Source organism: Bombina bombina, chromosome 3, assembly GCF_027579735.1.
Source record: "Bombina bombina isolate aBomBom1 chromosome 3, aBomBom1.pri, whole genome shotgun sequence".
Lineage (NCBI taxonomy): Eukaryota > Metazoa > Chordata > Amphibia > Anura > Bombinatoridae > Bombina > Bombina bombina.
In genome coordinates this window covers 702595503-702611442 of record NC_069501.1, presented here as the reverse complement: position 1 = coordinate 702611442, position 15940 = coordinate 702595503, and the positions used below count along the sequence as shown (strand labels likewise).

The 15940-nt window shown below is 42.4% G+C and overlaps 1 protein-coding gene across 1 annotated transcript in view; it reads right to left on the bottom strand.

The window, feature by feature from the left end:
- Positions 1–15940, bottom strand: part of ZZEF1 (zinc finger ZZ-type and EF-hand domain containing 1) — a gene marked incomplete in the record, with an annotated part of 722361 nt that overhangs the window by 556475 nt on the left and 149946 nt on the right. The window contains 3 exon segments of the mRNA XM_053707503.1: positions 1443–1658; positions 1893–2004; positions 4271–4416. Of these exon segments, the coding sequence (XP_053563478.1) occupies positions 1443–1658; positions 1893–2004; positions 4271–4416 (474 nt within the window).

The window sequence follows — 15940 nt, the reverse complement described above, 5'->3', positions numbered from 1 at the left end:
TTCTCTATATAAAAGTATTAGGCAATGTAGATAACACTATTATACATGCTAATATATTACATAGCTGTACCATCCGTTTAAGTGTATTGTAGGGACAAAGAAACACATAACATCAAGAGCAAATGTCTCATAGAATGTTGGATATAGTATATCCGCAAATGTAGATTTCAGGCAGTAAAGTCAACATGTGCAGACATGAGACCTAGCTATATCCACTCTGAGTGGATTGCAGGTTGTGAACCAAAATGTTACTACCCGATTCCTGCAAGAGTGTCTGTGAACCGGCTGCCAACCCAAAAAGGACAGTGATCAAAGCAGTGGAGATGAGGATTCTGTAGGAGAGAGTCTCTGGAGAGTTTCAGAACCATCAAAAGCGGGTAGGTATCTATACTCAGAGTCCCTTTTGGCCATGCTGGGTGGAACCTCTTTGACATTACAGGGCTCTCAGGTGTCACTAAGTCGCTGTAGAAAACTCCTTGCAGCATCGGGTGACAAACCGCATCTGCCGACGCTAGCTGTAGTTCTCCCTCAGCCACGTCACCAAGCACACTCTCCGCTAAGCAGTCCAAATCTCCCGAAACAAGAGAGGCCAAGGAAGGGGTATGCACTTGTGCCTGAATTAGTGGCGCTATTACCGTATCTCGCTGCATTGCGTTGGGACATGGAACCACTTGTGTATGAGCCTTGGACTCAACTCGTTCGGTTATTGCCTTGGCAGACATCTCCACGCAATCATGGCCGCTCCTAATAGTAGATCTCAGGCAATAAAATTGGCACATCATTCGAAGTTGCAAATCCCCTAGCAGAGCTCTCAGTTCCTTATAGAGATCCTCCATGGTGAGGTATTAGGATTGACACTTTATAGCTGATTAAGCAGGCATGTAATTGCGTGGGAGGTAAAGCTTGTAAAATGGTGTTTCTCACCACATGGCCTTCCTGAAGTGTGTTTGTCTTACTTCCAGCTGCAGGGCTATTAAGATAGGATTCCGTTTCTTAAGAGGTGTTAAACAGATACTAGAGGTCTGTAGTAGAGTAGAAGATATAATAAACTCATTGTAGGGCTTATTTCCGTTGGTAAATCTACATAGTTTAGCTTCAGAACCAAGAGCTGCAGAGAAGCACGTCTGGTCCCGACAGTTGTTGGCTCCGCCCCCCGCAAATACCTTTTAACATAACTTAATTTAGAAAGCAGAAATTATGTACAATGTCACTATTGTGTAATTGAATTTGATTAATATAGCTTTTTTTTTTTTTTTTTTTTTAATATATCTTGAAATTCTGACCTGCTTGCCACACTCAAGGGATGATTCATAATCACAGTAAAAAAAGGAAGTTATGGGAAAATACATAAATTTCTTTAGCAGGTTCATTAATATATGAACAAAAATGTAAGGGTGTTCTAAACATGCCAGAGGTATATGTAAAAAAACGATTCAACTTACCATATCATGTGCGAGCTGCTGAATAAAATGTAAGGTTTTCAGAATCAGAGACATTCCACAAACACTGTCTTCAGGAAGTTCCTTGCACTTGAGACATGACAAGGTCATACTGGTATTTTCATCTAAAGATCTCTGGTATCCGAATGCACTGAGGCCTTGGACTCCAAGACGTTCTGCTGTATCTTCACGGGTGCACAGAAACTTTACCATCCAATACTAAGTAAGGAGAACTAGCTTGTCATTAGAGAGCAAAATGTGAAATTTACATAATAAATGCACATTAGAAATTTCTACAAGAAAGACACATAGGTAAATGTGAGAAAATAGATGTAATAAGGTTTTTGCCAGGGTTGGGTTATGGGTATAACTAGATGTCAAGCTCAGAAAATCTTTAAACATATAAGCTTTCCTAGATCAAAATTTTGCATAGATTATACCTTATACACTCACCTTGGCAATTTTAGATTGCTGCATTTGAATATCTATTTCATCCCATTCATCTTCAAGTTCAAACCAGGCAATGGGATCATATTCGTCCAAATCATTACATTGCTTGTTACTCCTGAACAAACAGAAATACATTTCAATAGTTTATGAAAGCGACAAGTCTATTAGCACCTGTAGGATAGTAATTTGCATGTGAAGCACTATATTTGATAACTAAGTCTAGGAATAATGATAATATATGTAATTTTTTTTTTATATTACATCACATAGTTTTCAAATCAGTAAAAGCAGCATCCCACCAACATCATTTTAAGTCTTAATATTTCCTCTTATGTCCCCCATCCCCCAAAGTGTATGTATACTTTGAAATTGCAGTCCTTTAATCAGATAGAAAAAGCTCATGAAATAGAAGTAAGTTCACCTTTGAACATCAGAGAACACATAACAATAAGGTCTAGGGACCTTTAAGAGGTGCGCTCATACAACTAGTGTATAAAAGAAAAAAAAAACAATAACAGAAAGTCCAGGATATATCCTTCAAATAGGCGGACCTTTCCAATAACGGGTTCAAAGATAAAGGCAGCGCTCAAAAGTATTAGACGATGTAGCAAGTTCTGGAAAAACAGAAAAAAAAGAGAGGCGCCTAATAGTGTATTAACGTTGATCAAATAAACATATAGGAGGACAGACAAATGGCAATTCACAGATAGGAGAAGCACACACAGTGCTATTTACACCAGGCCGAGACCTCTAAGTCGCTCGGCAGACTCACTCCCGGCGGCACTTGGTCAGTCACGTGTGAAGACGTCCGTGAATCACAATGGAGCTCGCCAGCCGTATCAGGAAGAGTACCCGTTGGAATTGGTCAAACAGCAATGCGTTTCTCGGCTAGATGTGCCGTTTCATCAGGCTGAAATGGCACATCTAGCAGAGAAACACGTTGCTGTTTTTATTGGTTTTAAATAAAACTTTTATTGAATACCCCCGCTCTGCTTTGAGTTTGTGACCGACGCTATTCCCCGGACTCCTTTTGTGCTCTATTTGGGCGTCTGGATTGGCCGATTCCATTAGATACTCTTCCTGATATGGCTGGCGAGCTCCATTGTGATTCATGGACGTCTTCACACATGACTGACCAAGTGCTGTCGGGAGTGAGTCTGACAAGCGACTTAGAGGTCTTGGCCTGCTGTGAATAGCACTGTGTATGCTTCTCCTATCTGTCAGTTGTCATTTGTCCGTCCTCCAATACGTTTATTAGATTAAAGTTAATACACTATTAGGCGCCTCTCTTTTTTTCTGTTTTTCCAGAACTTGCTACAGAGAACACATAACAATTACTCATGCCTCATTTAGAAGTAAATTTACTATTTTTAAAACCCTTATCATTAAAATGCAATACTGAAATTGACTTTTTAATTTGAAAAACTGGATTGCTAAAAGGGACATTAAAGGCAAGGTAAACTTGTGTGCACTCGTTAACTTTTTCTGAAATATCATTTAAAATTAGCATAACTTTCATTAATCATTTTCTATGGATCTATATCTATAGCCGCAATTCTTATTTTTAAAACTTCATACATCAACGATTCCTCGGCCGCCCGACTTTTCTATAGAAATGATTGACACTTCGCTACCACTGTGTCCTCCAATCAATGCTTTCTCCACATGGTGGTGAACACAGCATATCGTACATCATAGGAGCGCAGAGCGCACGCGTCCGACCGTAATCCTCTACATTATTGACCGCGCGTGTTCATGAGTCGCGCATGCTCAGTGAAAATTACAGTGTACTTTAGCAAACAGCAGCGCAGAGAGAGATCTCGTAAATAGTAAGTATAATCAAGTTGATAGTTCATGAACAATAAGGTAAAAGATTCTGTTTGATACATTCAATACAATGTATCTTACGAAAGTTGCGCATGCGCACAAGTTTTTTTATCCGTGAATGCGCAAAATGCAAACGTCGATAGCGGGTGGGTTGGGTCTCTACGATGAGACAAAGAAAAGAGGAAGTAGAAGGGGGAGGAGTTTTACACGAAACGGTAGGGATAAAATAATTTATTTTTCATCAAAATACGTTATGCAAAGTTAATAAAAAGTTAGCAACTGCATTGCAAATGTACCAAACTTTACCTTGCCTTTAAATATTTTGAGACTGCAATATAAAACGATTAGTTATGTGTAATAAAAACCTTTGCAATATACTTAAAAAAACTAATATAATTTAAAAAAAATACATCTGCATATTTTTCTCAGGATAATCTTTGTTTTGAATACACCATTCTAGCATTTATTTAGTGTTTTAAGTCCCTTTAAGGCTTTCTGAGAAAAAAATTAAAACTATCCAGTACCAGGCAGGAATCTGACAGCAATGAGTTTACCTTGCTTTAACAAACTGTCTGAATTCTGAAAGTTTCCATGTGTCAAATGCTTCAAGTCTTTTGAAATGATCCTCTGCGTGAAATTTATCAGAAGAATTGTAAGCAAACACCAAGCCACACTTTGCACCAATACCTCCTTTTCGGACCTTAGATGGAAAGCACATTATGTTAAGTTGTTATCTAAGCTAAGAATTAAATTATATTGGATAAAAATAAGCAGAACAATATTGAATTTAAAAGTTAACTATAAATTGTTATCTCAAGCAGCAAATAGAAAATCATTTTAGTATAGCATAACACCTCCGAGTCTACTACACCTTAGCTAGATATTTCCAAACAAACTGTCCCTTATTTACATATTCACACAAATGAACGAGAAACATAAAACAGATGTTGCCAGATGAACCAGAAAGCTTGTCAGATCTGCCTGTTTTTCCTAATCAAGTGTAAGCTTTGTTAACTCTTAGCATAGAGTGTTTCTCCCTAACACCTCTACTGGAAGTCTATTCCATGAAGCTATTAAATAAACCTATTACTTACCAATGTGAGATTGTGATCTTTAGTTCTTGTAGACATGATTAAGTTATTAGGCTCTTAAATACGAGAACATTGCCAAAGGCATAAATTTGCTATCTGCGTAACTCTTTTTTTTCACCCGTATAAAAAACATAATTTATGCTTACCTGATAAATTTATTTCTCTTGTGATGTATTGAGTCCACGGATTCATCCTTACTTGTGGGATATTCTCCTCCCCTACAGGAAGTGGCAGAGACAGCACCCACAGCAGAGCTGCCTATATAGCTCCCCCCTTAGCTCCACCCCCCAGGTCATTCGACTGAAGGCTAGGAAGAAAAAGGAGAAACTATAGGGTGCAGTGGTGACTGAAAGTTTAAAAATAAAAATATATATGCCTGTCTTAATAAACAGGCCGGGCCGTGGACTCGATACATCACAAGAGAAATACATTTATCAGGTAAGCATAAATTATGTTTTCTCTTGTAAGATGTATCGAGTCCACGGATTCATCCTTTACTTGTGGGATACCAATACCAAAGCTTTAGGACACGGATGAAGGGAGGGACAAGACAGGGACCTTAAACAGAAGGCACCACTGCTTGTAGAACCGTTCTCCTAAAAATAGCCTCCGAAGAAGCAAAAGTATCAAATTTGGAAAATTTGGAAAATGTATGAAGCGAAGACCAAGTCGCCGCATTACAAATCTGTTCAACAGAAGCCTCATTTTTAAAAGCCATGTGGAAGCCACAGCTCTAGTACAATGAGCAGTAATTCTTTCAGGAGGCTGCTGTCCAGAAGTCTCATAGGCCAAACGGATGATGCTTTTCAGCCAAAAGGAAAGAGAGATAGCCGTAGCCTTCTGACCTCTCCGCTTACCAGAATAAACAACAAACAATGAAGATGTTTGACGGAAATCTTTAGTTGCTTGTAAGTAGAACTTTAAAGCACGAACCACATCAAGATTGTGCAACAGACGTTCCTTCTTTGGAGGAGGATTAGGACACAGTGAAGGAACAACAATCTCTTGATTGATATTTCTGTTAGAACCAACCTTAGGAAGGAACCCGGGTTTGGTACGCAAAACCACCTTATCTGCATGGAAAATAAGATAAGGGGAATCACACTGTAAAGCATATAGCACAGAAACTCTTCGAGCCGAAGAGATAGCTACAAAAAAACAAAACTTTCCAAGATAGAAGCTTAATATCCATGGAATGCATAGGTTCAAACGGAACCCCTTGAAGAACTTTAAGAACTAAATTTAGGCTCCATGGCGGAGCAACAGGTTTAAATACAGGCTTGATTCTGACCAAAGCCTGACTAAATGCTCGAACGTCTGGGACATCTGCCAGACGTTTGTGTAGAAGAATAGACAAAGCAGATATTTGTCCTTATAAGGAACTAGCTGATAATCCCTTCTCCAAACCTTCTTGGAGAAAAGACAATATTCTAGGAATCCTAATCTTACTCCACGAGTAACCTTTGGATTCACACCAATAAAGATATTTGTGCCAAATCTTATGATAGATCTTCCTGGTGACAGGCTTTCTAGCCTGAATCGGGATATCAATGACCGACTCGGAGAAACCACACTTTGATAGAATCAGGCGTTCAATCTCCAAGCAGTCAGGCGCAGAGAAATTAGAATTAAATGCGTGAACAGACCTTGGATTAGAAGGTCCCGCCTCATTGGCAGAGATCATGGTAGAACCAAGGACATGTCCATTAGGTCTGCATACCAAGTCCTGCGTGGCCACGCAGGTGCTATCAGAATCACCAAAGCTCTTTCCTGCTTATTCTGGCAACCAGACGTAGAAGGAGAGGAAATACATAGGCTAGATTGAAGGACCAATGCACTGCAAGAGCATCTATCAGTACCGCCTTGGGATCCCGGGACCTGGACCCGTAATGAGGAAGTTCGGCATTCTGACGGGACGCCATCAGATCCAATTCTGGTGTGCCCCATAGCTGAATCAGCTGGGCAAATACCTCCGGATGGAGTTCCCACTCCCCCAGATGAAAAGTCTAACGACTTAGAAAATCCGCCTCCCAGTTCTCTACTCCTGGGATGTGGATTGCCGAGAGATGGCAAGAGTGATCCTCTGCCCATATGATTATTTTGGTTACCCCCATCATCGCTAGAGAACTCCTTTTTCCTCCTTGATGATTGATATAAGCTACAGTCGTGATGTTGTCCGACTAAAACCTGATGAATTTGGCCACAGCAAGCTTAGGCCATGCCTGAAGCGCATTGAATATCGCTCTCAGTTCTAGGCTGGCATCTGTCGTTACAATGAGCCACTCTGGCCTGCGGAAACACATTCCCTGAGACAGGTGGTCCTGAGACAACCACCAGAGAAGAGAATCTCTGGTCTCCTGGTCCAGATGCAGTTGAGGAGACCTAGGAAGGAAACTCTTATAAGAGGGAAGAGAGAACTCTTTTTTATGTTCACCGTCCACCCGTGAGATTTCAGAAAAGACAACACAATGTCTGTGTGAGACTTGGATAACTGGAAAGTTGACGTCTGAATTAAGATAAGGCGCCACTGATATGCCCCGTGGTCGTAGAACCGCCAGAAGGGACCCTAGCACCCTTGTGAAAATTCTGTGAATAGGGATGTGTAGATACGCATCCTTTAAGTCCACGGTGGTCATATATTGAACCTCCTGGATCAGAGGTAGAATAGACCGAATAGTCTCCATCTTGAATGATGGGACTTTGAGGAACTTGTTTAGAATTTTGAGATCCAAAATTAATCTAAAAGTTCCCTCTTTTTTGGAAACCACAAACAGGTTTGAGTAAAATCCTAGCCCCTGTTCCTCTTTTGGGACTGGGCGGATCACCCCCATGGTATGTAGGTCTTCTACACAGCGTAAGAACGCCTCCCTCTTTGTCTGGTTTACAGACAATCGAGAAATGTGAAAAGTCCCCCTTAGAAGAGAGCCTTTGAACTCCAGAAAATATCCCTGGGACACAATTTCTAAAGCCCAGGGATCGTGAACATCTCTTGCCCAAGCCTGAGCGAAGAGAGAGAGAGAGTCTGCCCCTACTAGATCCGGTCCTGGATCGGGGGCTACCCCTTCATGCTGTCTTAGAGGCAGCTGCAGGCTTCTTGGCCTGTTTACCCTTGTTCCAAGCCTGGTTAGGTCTCCAGACTGACTTGGATTGGGCAAAATTCCCCTCTTGCTTTGCAACAGAGGAAGCTGAAGCGGGACCACTCTTGAAATTCCGAAGGGAACGAAAATTATTTTGTTTGGTCCTCATCTTATTTGATCTATCCTGAGGGAGGGCATGACCTTTCCCTCCAGTGATATCTGAAATAATCTCTTTCAGTTCAGGCCCGAATAGGGTCTTTCCCTTGAAAGGGATGTTCAAAAGCTTAGTTTTAGATGACATATCAGCAGACCAGGATTTAAGCCTTAACGCCCTGCGTGCTAAAATGGCAAAACATGAATTCTTTGCCGCTAATTTAGCCAGTTGAAAAGCGGCATCTGTAATAAAAGAATTAGCCAATTTAAAGGCATTAATTCTGTCCAAAATTTCTTCTAATGGAGTCTCCATCTGAAGAGCCTCTTCTAGAGCCTCAAACCAGAAAGCAGCTGCAGTAGTTGCAGGAACAATGCACACAATAGGTTGAAGAAGAAAACCTTGATGAACAAAAATTTTCATCAGGAGACCCTCTAATTTTTAATCCATAGGATCTTTGAAAGCACAACTGACTTCAATAGGTATAGTTGTATGCTTAGACAGAGTAGAAATAGCTCCCTCCACCTTAGGAACTGTCTGCCACGAGTCCCGCATGGTGTCAGATATGGGAAACATTTTCTTAAAAACAGGAGGGGGAATGAACGGAATACCTGGTCTATCCCACTCCATAGCAATAATATTCACAATCCTCTTAGGGACTAGAAAAAAAACATCAGTGTAAACAGGAACCTCTAAGTATTTATCCATCTTACACAATTTATCTGGGACCACTATAGGGTCACAATTATCTAGAGCCACTCGCAATAAGCGGAGGTGTTCAAGCTTAAATTTAAAGGCCGTCATATCAGAATCTGTCTGAGGAAGCGTCTTTCCTGAATCAGAAATTTCTCCCTCAGATAACAAATCCCTCACCCCTACCTCAGAGCATTGTGAGAGCATATCAGATACGGCTACTAAACCGTCAGACTGCTCAGCATTTTTCCTTAACCCAGAGCTGTCCCGCTTTCCTTGTAAACCAGGCAGTTAGGATAAAACCTCTGTGAGGGTTGTATTCATAACTGTGGCCATGTCTTGTAAAATAAATGAATTTGACGCACTAGAGGTACTTGGCGTCACTTGTGCGGGTGTTACTGGTTGTGACACTTGGGGAGAGCTAGATGGCGAACCCTTATTTACTTCTGACTGAGAATCATCTATTGCTCTATTTTTAAGTGCTAATATATGTTCTTTATAGTTTATAGACATATCAGTACAATTGGTACACATTCTAAGAGGGGGTACCACAATGGCTTCCAAACATATTGAACAAGGATTTTCCTTGGTGTCAGACATGTTAAACAGGCTAGTAATGTAACAAGCAAGCTTGGAAAACACTGTAATCAAAGTAAATAACACTTAGAAATAAAACGGTACTGTGCCTTTAAGAGAAAAAAAGCTGCACAAATTCTGCAAAACAGTGTAAAAAAGCAGTAAACATAACAAAAATTTTACAGTAGTATCATATAGCCTTAGTAACTTTGCACAGCTATGCAAATAAACAATTAACCCCTTAGTGGCAAAACCGGATTGAAAAAACATCAAAACCGGTAAAAAAAGACTTGCCACAGCTCTGCTGTGGCTCCTACCTGCCCTTCAGAACAATTTGTGGGGAAAAAAAACTTCTTTTACAGCCCTCAAACACGGCAGGAACCTCTGGAGAAACAGTTAGAAGTCTCAGAGGAAAAGAAACTGAGCAACTGAGGCGCGAAAATAGGCCCCTCCAACCTCACTCGAGTTTTGAGGCCTAACAGAAAAACACTAGAGTGTCTCTAAATTAACCATGTGGGTTAAAAACCCTAAAACAAGCCATAATGACCCCTTTAGTCCCTTCAAAAAAACGTTATAATTGCATCATTTACTGAATAAACAAAAACGTTTTTACCAAACAGTGTGACCAGTAACTAATGAGCCCTTCATGCAAGCTGAAATTCCTATCCAAGTGTCTGAATACAGCTTACCCTTCCCTCATGGGGATATTGCCAGCCTTTTCTAGAAATAACATAGTCTGTCTAGAAAAAAATAGACTGAACATACCTTAATGCAGTTTAGCCTGCAAACTGTTCCCCCAACTGAAGTTTTCCTGTACTCTTCAGCCCTTGTGAGAACAGCAGTGGATCTTAGTTACAAAAATGCTAAGATCATCATCCTCCTTACAGAAATCTTCATCCCTTTTCTGCCTGAGAGTAAATAGTACACACCGGTACCATTTAAAATAACAAACTTTTGATTGAGAAAATAAAAACCTAACATTTTTGTCACCACACTCCTCTTTGCCCTTCCTAGCAGTTAAGCAGGCAGAGAGAATGACTGGAGGGTGGAGCTAAGGGGGGAGCTATATAGGCAGCTCTGGTGTGGGTGCTCTCTCTGCCACTTCCTGTAGGGGAGAATATCCCACAAGTAAGGATGAATCCGTGGACTCGATACATCTTACAAGAGAAATAACAAACTTTAAAGGGACAATGTAAGGGAATAAAAATAATATGTTCCAGTGTTACAGAATTTTAAACTTTATTTCACTTAAAGGGCCATGATACCCACATTTTTTTCTTTCATGATTTAGAAAGAAAAAGCCTTTTTAAACATCTTTCTAATTTACTTCTATTATCTAATTTGTTTTATACTCTTGATATTCTTTGCTGAAAAGCATATCTAGATATGCTCAGTAGCTGTTGATTAGTTGCTGCACATAGAAGTCTCATGTGATTGACTCACCCATGTGCATTGCTTTTTCTTCAAACAAGGATATCTCAAAAAGGAAGCAAAATTTGTATGTTCTATCTGAATCATGAAAGAAAGATTTTGGGTTTAGTGGCCCTTTAAAGTATTATTTTTAATACAATGTCAAACAAATGTCTCTCTACTCACATCCACCCAAGTATAGCAAACTCTTACAAAAGAAAGACCTCAAGCCACAAAAACATAAATTATGCTTAACTGATAATTTCCTTTTCTTCTGATGGAAAGAGTCCACAGCTGCATTCATCACTTTTGGGAAATAAGAACCTGGCCACCAGGAGGAGGTAAAGACACCCCAGCCAAAGGCTTAAATACTCCTTCCACTCCCCTCATCCCCCAGTCATTCTGCCGAGGAACAAAGAACAGTAGAAGAAATATCAGGGTGAAAGGTGCCAAAAGAATAATAAGGACGCCCAACATAAAATTACGGGTGGGGAGCTGTGGACTCTTTCCATCAGAAGAAAAAGGAAATTATCAGGCAAGCATAATTTATGTTTTTCTTCTTAAATTGAGAGAGTCCACAGCTGCATTCATTACTTTTGGGAAAACAATACCCAAGCTATAGAGGACAATGAATGCCAAGACAGGAGAGTACAATAGATGGCCCATACTGAGCGCACCAGGCCTGAACCTCTACCCAATAAAAAACCCTGCTTCGTCTGAAGCCAAGAAAATTTTAAGAGGAAAAGCCCCAATGACACTGATTCGCAGTTAGTCCAGAAGCCAAACTAGAGACCACAAACGGACTCAACTGAGCCAAGTCCTCCAGGAGACACCCTCGCCCAACAGGCGGTCCCCCCCACAAATGAAGGGGACACCAGCCGAAACCCCCAATGGGACAAGGCAAAGGAGAACTGAGGAAAAAGAAAGGTCCAATAATACAAAAAAAGAACACCTCCAAGAGTGAGTCCAGCTCACAGAGACCCAAAGGGGCTCAAACAGGGAAAGGAGGACACGCCTATACCAAGCAAAACCCAGGATAAGACTGGGTACAGAGACAGAACAGACATCTCTCCAACATCCTGCAAGCATGGAATGCAACTGAAGAGGCAAAGTCCTCCCAGTGTCTGACCATAGAATACCAAAGCATTCAACCATAGCAAAGTATGTAATACAACCAGGTGAAAAACCCCAAGTTTGAGAACACAGAGTCCATAACAGGACGACACAGAGGGTACTTGCGAGGAAGAAGAAGCAGTCAAGCAAGAAACAGACCGCAAAAGCAACCCACGGACAGAGGGCACGCTCCAGGCAACCTAAGTCGCCGGACCCTAGCAGACTGAGCAAACAGGATAGACTCAACAAAGCTCACACATCCAGAGACGACTGCGACCCGAACGCAGTGCCTTAGACGGCTCGGTGATCCAGACCTGCAGACCCACACCCAGCTGGACCAACCCAGCCTCAGGGATCCAAGACAGGGGAACAAAAGAATCCAGAAACAGGTACAGAAATGAGCGTAAGGATAGCCCAGCCATCCCCACAGAGTACAAGTACAACCCGAATCTGAAAACAGACAACAAGGCCATAGACCTAAGGATCTATCAAAATAAAGGCCCAACAAGTCTGACTTGGAGCCAGCAAGACCCCAGGGGGAACCAATCCCACATTTCCGCCTCCCATCCAGGAGAAGCCCCATGCAAGGACTCCATCTCCATAGGGGGAAGAATAACCCCTTAAGAAAATGGATGATGCCAGAAGGGCAACAACTGTCCTCAAGGCCCGAAGCCATCGGCTAATGGGAAGATAAATTCCCAACACAGATGTCCTAGAAAAGGACCCCCTACAAGTAGCTTGCCAAGCAGGGGCACTGCCAAGCCATTCGCCTGCAGAGCAGGGAATCCACGGGAACACTGGCAAGCTGACCAGGGGAATGCAACCCTAAGGCGCACCAGAAATTGGACATCCAGCCCCAGCAACTGGGTATGAACAAACAACCCTTGAGGCGCAAGCCACACAGCTAACCACTAGATGACATGGGCTACTCTGTGGCAAAGAGTAAAAAATACTCCGAAAACCTTGACCATGACCAGGTCAGGTATATGGAGCAAGGACATAGCCCAAGTTCCCACTACCGTGGAACACCCCGACCAGTCCTGAGATCCAAGATTCCAAAACCACCCAAAACTGGGTAAAAAAAAAAAAAAAAAAAAAAAGGCCAAGCGAAGCTTCAGCAACCGGAAGTCTCAGGGAGAAAAACAGGCCCTGGCACCTAATAGTTCAGGCAAACCTTACCCTAGAACTAAACACCCCAACTGGCCAAAAAGCCAGACACAAGGGATATGGATGCATATCCAGAGAATCCGGATAGCGAGAAGAACTTGAACGCCCCGACCAAAGGAACTACCCCTAGCTAAAGTCCAACGGTCCAAGGAGCAAGGCTAGAAGTTGTATGAAGATACTTCTCTAAGCCTCAGGAGAACCAAGGGATACCTCAAGGTAAAAAAAAAATCCTACTAGCAGGACTAGTTTCCCTATCACCTCCGCACAAGCAGAGGACACAAGGAAAAGAAAGGCACTTAGCCTACCCATCTCCGGAAAACCCAGAGCTAAACAAAGTCCCAACAGGAAACAACCATCACCCGGAAACACAGATCCCTAAAAAGAGATCCAACTCACCCGGAGACAATGGAAGAAGACCCAAAGGTCTCTTATAACTCAGACAGATAGTACACATCAAAGAGTAAGAGCTGCATCTAGATACACTATAAATAGCTTACGCGTACAAATACAAGGTGTCAAGAGCTGCAACTGCTTTCAAACTGCAAACCTTCCACATGCTAGACAGCTATCCTGTACAAGCTGTCGGATCAAGCCCAAAAGGACAAATCCAGAGGCCTAAAAATGAAGGCCAAACCGCTCAACTGCGGTAAGGGGTGTTAAGCCCTGCAACCCTCCACCACATGGAGGAGGAAAACTCTAGGTTCTGATGAAATCAGATGTCAGAGTGATGCAGCGGAAAACTCCCCTGCCCGGACATCTATGACGGAAGGCTATAAGGACTGAAACAATCCTTCCCGCCTTAGGGACCCACAGGTCCTCTCAAATGCTTAGTTGAACATGAAAAACAATGATAACGCCGAGCAGAACAGCGCCACGTGTCTGAACAGCCGCAAGACCCAACGAACCCGACAGGACCAGCCTGCACCTAGGGTCCTAACCGGCAAGCTGCATAAATTCTCCCTCATAGGGGAAAAAACAGAAATTTTTAACATAGGACTAACATGTCCAAAACAACTTCTGAAGTAGTAATAAAGAGTATCAATCCCAGAAGGTTCCCGAACGGAAACAAAAACAAATAAAAGACATCCAATCGGATATAAATAAAATATAAGGCCACCCGGAGGTTAACGCCCAAAAAGAAACAGGCCTACCCGCAGGACCAGCCAAACTGAGCCCTATCTTTCAAAAACTGGGAAAGATCTCAAACAAATGACAATCAGGATATTACCTCATCCCCACATGTCTAATAAGGTGCACCATTCAAATTAGCAGACTGAAAATCCCTGTATCTGGTAACGATAGGGTCATTCAATAACTGAAAAACATGTCTGAGCAATACGCGAAGGTGCTCAATCCTGTAACGAAAGGCACAACACTCAGGGACAGTTACACCCGCAGCGAACTGTAGAGGCCCTCCCCAAGGCGGAAGGCCCAGGACAATAGGGCACGAGCACATTCTCAAATAAACGTCTGGACTCTGCAGACGAACAATCACCAACATTATGTGGAAGCGAAAACGTGCTGCAACCTCCAGGGAGAACACGCCACCCTGCATGGAGGAATTAGAAACTGGGTTACCCGCATGTGTAGAAGTATGAATTGGTAGGGAACTCGCCTCTCGGAGGACAGGACCCCCAGAGGCGGATGGCTCAGCAGTCCCTTGATTCCTAGAGTCCGAGGAACAAGGCGCTCTGAAATGGCATACGGAAAAAAAACTGGTCAACGAGGCCAATCCGGATTCGTCCCCGGACACAGAATCTGAATTCAAAATAGTCTCAGTATCAGAATTCTCCGTAAATGAATCTGACATTAGCACAGTCTAAGCATCAGAATCCTCTATAACTGGATAGAAAATATATAAATATGGACTAAAGTAGTAACAAACAAAAACAACACATGACACCCCCAATGCTGGGGCACTCACCACCTCCTATGACCAGACCCCTGCGGACTAGAAAATTTCCTTTGCCACACGGTCGGGAATGCGGAAATGGAAAACGGAACAGAACCACGCCAGAATACAAGGTGAACCGTACAGTCCAAAAAAGCGCGCCCAACCAAAAGGCTGCGTCACTTCCAAAGACCTCAATGTTCCAAACCATGAGCCCATAAACATCACACATAAGGAGGTTGAATCACATAACAAACATGATTGCAAACCCCCCTGTTCAATAACCCCCCTCAGGAGATATTAACCCTCAATTCAAAGATACTATAAAAGACTCACTGAGACCCTTATGATAAGTTAGACCCATAAGGTGGTAACCTCTCTGGAAAAAATTCACATTACAATACATTGACGAATAAAGTAAAATGAAACAATCTTACCGGAATCTACGCCATCGAACAGGAACACGGCCTTTCAAGTGTGATGGATAGTAGCATCGCCTCCGCCATGGACTTGAGAGAAAAAAGCAGGCAGCGGAGCGAAGTTCGACAACGCCGATTGCTTGAGGAGCTGTTAATCTGAGTCAGGATGGTTTCGCAGAAAGAATCTTGCTGCATCTCCGGACTCTAACTTTCATCCAAGCCCTCACTGAGAGACTGACAGGACTACTTAAAACTCATGTCCCATGCCAAAGAGTACTACCCCTCCATAAGAGACAAAAAACTAAAATTAAAAATTCTGACACTTCTCAGCCAACCTCCTGGGACGAAAGGCAAAGAATGACTGGGGGATGAGGGGAGTGGGAGGAGTATTTAAGCCTTTGGCTGGGGTGTATTTGCCTCCTCCTGGTGACCAGGTTCTTTTTTCCCCAAAAGTAATGAATGCAGCTGTGGAATGTTTCCATTTAAGAAGAAAAACATGCAAGCGGCCAACATACAAATGTTGACGACTTAGTGGCCACAAAATTCTAAGCACTGTGTGAGCTATTCTTTCAAATGGGAGGAACTTCCTAAGGCTTTTGCTGTATGCTTAGCTTGGCAATGCATTCAACAAGAGTT